This window comes from Aegilops tauschii, chromosome 3, assembly GCF_002575655.3.
Source record: "Aegilops tauschii subsp. strangulata cultivar AL8/78 chromosome 3, Aet v6.0, whole genome shotgun sequence".
Lineage (NCBI taxonomy): Eukaryota > Viridiplantae > Streptophyta > Magnoliopsida > Poales > Poaceae > Aegilops > Aegilops tauschii.
The window spans coordinates 32972149-32979716 of record NC_053037.3 but is presented as its reverse complement, the minus strand read 5'-3'; the positions used below and the strand labels follow the sequence as shown (position 1 = coordinate 32979716).

The window sequence follows — 7568 nt, the reverse complement described above, 5'->3', positions numbered from 1 at the left end:
AGAACAACAGGGTCATGAGTGATGAAGAGTTCAAGCAGAAGCAGATGGATGTGGACAAGGACATGGAGAAGCTAGCTATCAGCAAGGAGAAGCAGAGTGCTGACTTTGGAAAGATGAAGGAGATGGAGAAGCTGGCTCAGGAGCTAAAGGAGATGAAGTGCATTCTTAGGTCTCAGGGGGAGATCATTAGGAACACAAGGAAGGAGAGGGATGAGATGAAGAAAGAGAGGGACAGGCTGGTAGAGGAGAAGAAGAAGCTGGAGTTTCTGGTGGGTGATCTTATGAAAGCTGGTCATGGCAACAAGGACAAGCTTGCCAAGATCAAGTCAATCCTTGATGAGTGAACAATGATGTTCATCACCTCAGTTATGTTAAGCTAATATGTGGCCTTGGAACAATATAGCTGGCCTTGGGGTTGTATATTTTGGGAATCCCCTAGTTATGTAATGACTGTAATGATTTTCTACAAAACTACCTCCAGTAAGAGCTATGTAATGACTAGCTGCAAAACTACCCCAGTTATGTAATGTATGTAATGACTAGCTGCAAAACTACCCCAGTTATGTAATCTTGTTAGCTTTCTATAGTAAGAGCTATGCTATTATGAATCTGCCACCTAAACAAGTAAATTGTTGATGACCAAGGTGGCCAAAATCTTTTAGAATAGAAAATCAAACAAGGCTTGGGCTCAAGGTGGCCAAATCTTTTAGAATAGAAAAAGCATCAAATCAAACAAGTAAATTGTTGATGACACAAACATGTTCTCAACCATAAAAGTTCTCATCCATAACAGTTCTCAAACTTAGCATGGTAACACAAACAAGTTCTCAAGCTAAATACTGATTACACATAGCAGTTCTCAGGCATAGTTTATGATATTTAGAAATACTTAAGGCAGGCAGTTCAAAAGACAACAGCCAAATTGTGCACTGACTAGTTGCCACTGGCATAAAAGTAACCCCTCATCCTGGTGCTCTGGAACCTCTTCCTTTTAGACCCTACTGTTACTCCCTCTGTTGTAGTTGCAGCCCTAGGTGCCATGTAGGGCCTTCCACCTCTCCTGCTGGCTGCATTGCTTGAACCTGAAGCTCTTGTGGCAGCCTGGGAAGTAGTAGAAGCATCAATGGTGATGCTTGCCCTTGTAGAAGCAGCAGTTGTTCTTCTTGGCCTTGTAGAAGCAGCAGGCTGGGCAGGACCAGTAGAAGCAGCAGTTGATTTTCTTCCCCTGGTAGATGTAGCAGGCTGGGAATGACCAGTAGGAGTTGTTCTTCTAACCCTAGTAGTTGCAGCAGGTGGTGCACTGGTTGCAGGCTGTGCAATAGCAGTAGAACTTCCCCCAGCTCCATGGTAGTGAGTTCTGGTTGTCTAAGAAAGCACACATCATAGCCCAACAATTAGGATGAATCAAATGATTAAAACAATGAAAACTGGTGAGGCTAGTTGTTTGTGCCAGTTTCATGGTAATAAGTTGAAAACAATGACAACAGTGTGCATATTCCATACCTTGTGCTTGTCCTTTCTTGCCTGCAGATGAGGCTTCAGGGGCTGAGGGCAGTAGGTGTACCTATGTTTCTGCATCTTGCAGTTGCTACATGTGATAGTTGCCATCCTTGATGTATCCTTCTTTGTTGGGACCTCAAATTGCCCCTTCCTCCTAGTTGTTTGCTTTCTGCCCTTCTTCTCTTTGAACACTGGTGGATCTATGTCAGCAGTTGGTGTCCTAGGCCAACAGTCAGGCCCTGGTACAGGGTAGATGATGTGCTTGTATGTTTCCTTATACAATGGTTTCTTGAAGAACTCATGCACATAGTCTTCTGGCTGCCCCTTCACTCTTGTAATGGCAGAAACTGCATGGTTACATGGCCAACCACATAGGTCCCATTTCTTGCAGTCACAGGTCCACTTATCAAGGTTCACACAGTAGGTAGACTCCCCACTAGTGACTTGCCAAATACCAGGACCTGCCATGTATGCAGTGCATTGCCTTGAGTACTTCTTTGACTCCTCCAACTTCTCCATATAAGTGGGTGTTATCTCCCACTTACTCTTCTCTGTCTTCTCTCTAACTGCTTGGTACTTAACCATCAACTTAGTTCTGAATCCATCTACACAGCTCCTTATTGGCTTGTTCCTCACATCTAGTATCATCTTGTTAAACACTTCACTAAGATTGTTAACTACTAGGTCTGTCTTGCATGTGTGATCCATAGCATGCCTTGCCCAAGTCTCTTTAGGGATATCACAAAGCCACTTCCAAGCATCTTCATCCTCCTTTCTCAGTTCATTCATTGCAACCTCAAAACCATTCTTGGTGTATGAATATGCAGCATTGTCCATATGCTTCTTCAACTCCTCACTCCTGAAGCCAGCTGACTGGAAATTTGCATAGATATGTCTAAGACAATATCTTTGAGGTGAGTGTGGGAACACAGCTTGAATTGCATTCAACAGCCCCTGTTTAAGTCATTATATAGATGGCAGCAAGTATTAATCATATAAGTTCATAATGGCAGCAAGTATTAATCATATAACTTCATAATGGCAGCAAGTATAACAAATTATTATTTCTAGAAATAGCTCATTCAATTGTGAAATGAAAAATATACCTTCTGTCTATCAGAGATGATTGTGTATGTGCCCCACTTGTTCCCCTCTCCAATGCAAGCTCTTAATTGGCTAAGAAACCAAGTCCAACTTTCCTTGTCCTCCTTATCAACAATACCAATTGCAATAGGGAATATGTTGTTATTCCCATCCCTACCAGTGGCAGCAAGTATCTGTTGCCCAGTAGAAAGCTTGATAAAGCAACCATCTAAACCTGTATTAAAGCATTGGGTAGTGAAATGAGTGCATTATTAAGTACAAGATATGGGCAATGAATTGGAGTAATTTAGAATGCATATAACACCTATAAAGGGCCTACACCCATTCAAGAAACCTTCTTTTGAAGCATTCAGACAGTAGAACATGTAGTGGAACCTAGGATTTGGGCTAGGATGGAGCTCAAGCTCTCTGGTAGTCACAATGCATCTGCTCCCAGGGTTGGTATCAAGCACAGCTTGAAGATAATCCCTAAACCTTGTGTATTGTCCCTTCATGTCACCTTCCACCACTTCAATGGCCAATGACCTTGCCCTGTAGGCCTTGGTCTTTGGCACTTCCAGCCCATACTTAGTCTTTGTTCTTTTTAAAATTGCATCAACACCAGCCCTTGGATTATCTCTCAGTTGCTGCTCACATGTTCTGGCCATCCAGTCAACTGTCACTTTGGTTTTTTCTCCATGTGCACCACAAGTGTGCAACAACTTCATCTTCTTGATGCAGAATGTCTTCTCATGAGCAATTGTGGATGCAGTCATGAAAAAAGGACACCCATTGTCCCTTTCTTTGCAATGCACAATGATCCTATCCTTGCAGTTCCTATGGTACTGGAAATTTCTAAGGATTCTGATATGAAAATTCCTAAGTGCTCTTCTAAACTGATACACATCAGTGAAGCACATACTCAAGCAAAGTTGGTCATGAGCATCTGGCTTGGTCTCATCATACCAGATCCTAGTCCTGGCCCTCTTGGCTTGACTCTTCCTTCCACAGGGCAGTGGTAGACCTGACTCATCATCTGAATCACTAATGCCATAGTCCCCAGGGAAACAAGCAGAATCATCAGATGGAATGAAATCAGGAATTACCTCAATGTCAGCTTCATGGTGTGATCTTGTAGTGGGGCCTGCTTTGCCTACTTTCTTGAATGTTTGAGGAAGAGGTGTCTCAGGTTCTGTGTCTGAGTCCTCTGCCTCTGGACACATCTCTTCCACTTCTGTGTCTCCTTCAAAGTGATGCATAGGATCCTCTCTCTATTTCCTTTTCTGCTTCAGCTTCTCAATGATTTCATCTTCCTCCTCATTACCTATGTCATGCTCTTCCTCCTCAATGATTTCATCTTCTTTCTCAATGATTTCATCTTCCTCCTCACAGCAGTCCTCACAGCAGTTCAAATCAACAAACACTTCATCATCAGAGGGGCCAACATCTTCCTGTAATTTCTCTTTGCCCTTTGCTTTCTTCAAATTCATGCTCTGTTGTGTGTTAATATATGCAGACTCTTCACCTGGCTCTACAACAGCAATAGGCACAGCATAGAGCTCTTCAACTGTGTCTTCAACAGCAATAGGGAACAATACTCCTGCCTCATCTATAGAAATAATGTTGGAATCCCCCACATTACTTATAGGCACTTGTTCCTCCACAATATTTGACCTGTTAAACTCTCCTGGATTAGGCTCATTAGCCTTAATTACAGTTGTGTTGAGCACCTTCTGCTCAGCATAATAGTCTAGCATCTCTTCCACACTATCTTCACTGTCAATAACCTGCATTCCTGCTGCCCCCTTTCCTTCTTCTTTCATATAGAACATGTAGTCAGCTTCAGTATATCCCTCTTCAGTCTCTAGCAGTGCTAACATGTTAATATAAGTAATTTCTGACAGAGAAATGGTCCTCTCCAAGTTGTCTCTCCCTTGAAAATGGTACCTTATTTCCCATATCTCATCATCCAAACTACAGAAAATTGAGGAGAATTAGTGCTTCATTGATTCTGTTTTAATAATGTAACATGTTATTCAGACAAGATATTAGCACTATCTTCACTGTCAATAAGGACTAAACAAAGCATTCATGCATAAAACCATAAACCCAGAGCTATATTTCCTACTGAAACATGTTGTACAGAAAATATATTAACTATATCAGCTACAACACTTGAGTAAACAAACAATAATCTTCAGTAAACAAAGCACTAAAATCAAACTGCCCTAAAATCTCCTAAAATCTAACAACCCTAAAATTTCCTAAAATCTAACAGCCCATTAACAACCGTACTGTAACATGATAGGTTTATATGCAATCTAACAACCCTAAAATTTCCAGTGAATCCAATGAAGAGAGGGGTGGAGGGGGAAGAAATCTTACCACACGCCGCCGAACCCTGAAGCCCACTGATGGCCTTCTCCCACGCCTGAAGCCCTGATCTTGCGTGCTAGGGCCGCCGCCGCACGGCGCTCTATGTCCCACTCCGGCGGCGAGGGGGGCGAAGGGGATCGCTCCGGTGAAGGAGCCCGCTGCGTCGGCAAGCTACTGCTGCCGAACCAGTTGTCCACCTCCGAGAACCCATCACCATCGCCTCCAGTCCCTCCGCCGTCTGCTGACTCGCCGCCGCCGCCGGTAGGTTTAGCCGCCGCCGCCATCGCAGGACAGAGAGAGAGACGGGGGAAAGAGGGGAGAATGGGCCAAGCAGTCAGAGCCGCGACCGCTTTGACCACGCGCGTGCCGTAACGGCCGTCAACCCACTCGCCGTCTGGCCTCGCCCACGTGGCACCTGACGGGTGGGCCAGCCCTGTCAGAAATCGGGTTAACTGCGGCAAACCGGTCATTTGTTTTTATTGAGAAAATTTACAAGTAAAGTGGTGGATTTTTGGGACGCGCTAGAAATGTGGTGGCAATTGGATGCTTTAACTTCAAATGTGGTGGTTTTTTGCAATTCACTCCAGCCCAAAAGAATGCGCGCATGCTTCGATCAAGCTCCTCGAACACCTAAGCAGGGGCGTCAGTCACCAGAAAGTGGTGGATGGGTTTAGCCGCAAGAACTGACTTCACCAGAATCAGCCTACCCGGTCGTTGAATCAGCCCTCGCTGCCATGCAGGCACCAGCTTGCGCGCCGAGTCCAGGATTGGTTGCCATTCCGCACGAGTTAACTGTCGGATGGCAAGCTGGAGTCCAAGATATTTACACGGAAATTCAGTCAAGCTGCAGTTCAGCATAGTCGCCACCCGGTCCCTGTCAAGATCATCACCTCTGATGAGTATTGCCGATGACTTAGCATAGTTCACTCGTAGCCCAGATGCTTCACCAAAAGCTCGAAGAGCCTCTGTCACAAAACCAAGATCCTGCGCGGTGGGTCTTACGAACAGAGCGACATCGTCAGCATATATGGAAAGTCTTTGCAACTCTGCTATCCCTGTGAATGCGCTGATGGCCCCAGCTTCCTCTCCTTTGATGAAAATTTTGGTCAAGACGTCCATAGCAATCACAAATAAAAGTGGCAAGACTGGGTCACCTTGCCGCAATCCTTGTGCATGACAGAAACTCAAACCAGGTATTCCATTTACCACTACTTTGGTGGAAGCAGTACTCAGCAGAATTGCAATCCACCTTAGCCACTTTGGACCAAATCCTTTAGCATGCAAGACATCGAACAAAAAAGGCCAGCTGAGAGAGTCAAATGTGCGTGAGATGTCGAGTTTCAAAAATACACCTTTCTCCTTTCTCCCATGGATCTTCCTCGCAACTTGCCGGACTAAGAGAAAATTGTCATGCAGTGCTCGTCCCATAATAAACGCAGATTGGTTGGCTTCAACAATTTCTTTCATTCTTCTCCTTGCCCGGATTGCCAAGACTTTTGCGAATAATTTAGCTGCGCTGTGGGTCAGACTTATCGGTCGGAAGTCACCCACTTCCTCTGCATCTGATCTTTTGGGAATCAAAATTATGTGAGCCCTGTTTAGCTTCCCAAATCCTCTTCCTTCTCCAATGTAGAGCTTGTACATGACAGCCATGATATCATGCTTAATGATATGCCACATGCACGCTGGTAAAAATTATGTGCTTACATTGTTGCTCGGTGGACTCAAACATATTCTCACAGGGTACCTAAGTATATGAACGTTGTAAAGAAAAATATTCTCACAAGATCTGTCATGGTGAATAGGATACTACTTCATATTCAAGGTGAAAATCTGTGATATGACCTTTGCGGGTGACACAAACTTGCATCATTACTTTTTTGAAGGTGTTGTCCACTTATCGATATTCTGGCCTTCACTGGTTGGACCCGACATCCATGGTGAAAATACTTGTCATTTTCACCTCATGCTGGACATGGCAACATCGATAGATATTTATGCTAGCTTCCATTGTAACATATGAGCAATTATTAGTATTAATAGAAAAAACAAACTAACGAAGATGGAGTACAAACTTAATAACAGCCTTGGCGGCATGGTCAATGTCACAAGCTTTTTTTATCACCTCATCCAAACCCAATACTCTCCATACTTGCCTCACTTTCTGGCATTGAAACATGTGCATTGTATCCATGGTCCCTTGGGAACATGAAGGACGGTGAGCGAAACTTTCAAGTGTATATTAGCGAGTATAACACGACAGGGGTGAGTGTCATGCCTATTAGCGAGTATAACACGACATGGGAGAGTGTCGTGCCTATTAGCAAGTATAACACGACAGGGAAGAGTGTTGTGCCTATTAGCGAGTATAACATGGCAGGGGGAGTGCCGTGCAACGTGCGCTAGATACATTTTTTGACCTTGGCAAGGCAATATAATTTCGAAATCTTACTCCAAACTGCATTAATTGTGGACTTGTGGTATATCCCATCCCCCTGATGCGTCTAGGTTTTCTCTCATGATGATGATCTCATTCCGTAAAGTATATATGACGTATGTTGACGTGATATGCTAGCATGTTGAGATAAATCAATCATAGATACAAAGGA

At 44.0% G+C, this 7568-nt stretch overlaps 1 protein-coding gene across 1 annotated transcript; it reads right to left on the bottom strand.

Moving 5' to 3' along the window:
• Positions 1 to 864: 864 nt before the first annotated feature.
• Positions 865 to 5534, bottom strand: LOC123495535 (uncharacterized). The gene is made up of 5 exons (XM_073509946.1): positions 4969 to 5534; positions 2909 to 4557; positions 2607 to 2818; positions 1504 to 2454; positions 865 to 1365 (listed from the first exon to the last, which is right to left on the bottom strand). The coding sequence occupies exons 2-5, from the start codon at positions 3840 to 3842 to the stop codon at positions 934 to 936; spliced, it is 2529 nt and encodes an 842-aa protein (XP_073366047.1). The 5' UTR covers positions 3843 to 4557; positions 4969 to 5534; the 3' UTR covers positions 865 to 933.
• Positions 5535 to 7568: the final 2034 nt, after the last annotated feature.

Coding starts and splice junctions, on each gene's coding strand:
- LOC123495535 (XM_073509946.1), bottom strand. CDS start 3,842: ATGCATCACTTTGAAGGAGACACAGAAGTGGAAGAGATGTGTCCAGAG. Junction 2,455..2,606: donor TCATCTCTGATAGACAGAAG/GTATATTTTTCA, acceptor TGACTTAAACAG/GGGCTGTTGAATGCAATTCA. Junction 1,366..1,503: donor CAAGAAAGGACAAGCACAAG/GTATGGAATATG, acceptor GTGCTTTCTTAG/ACAACCAGAACTCACTACCA.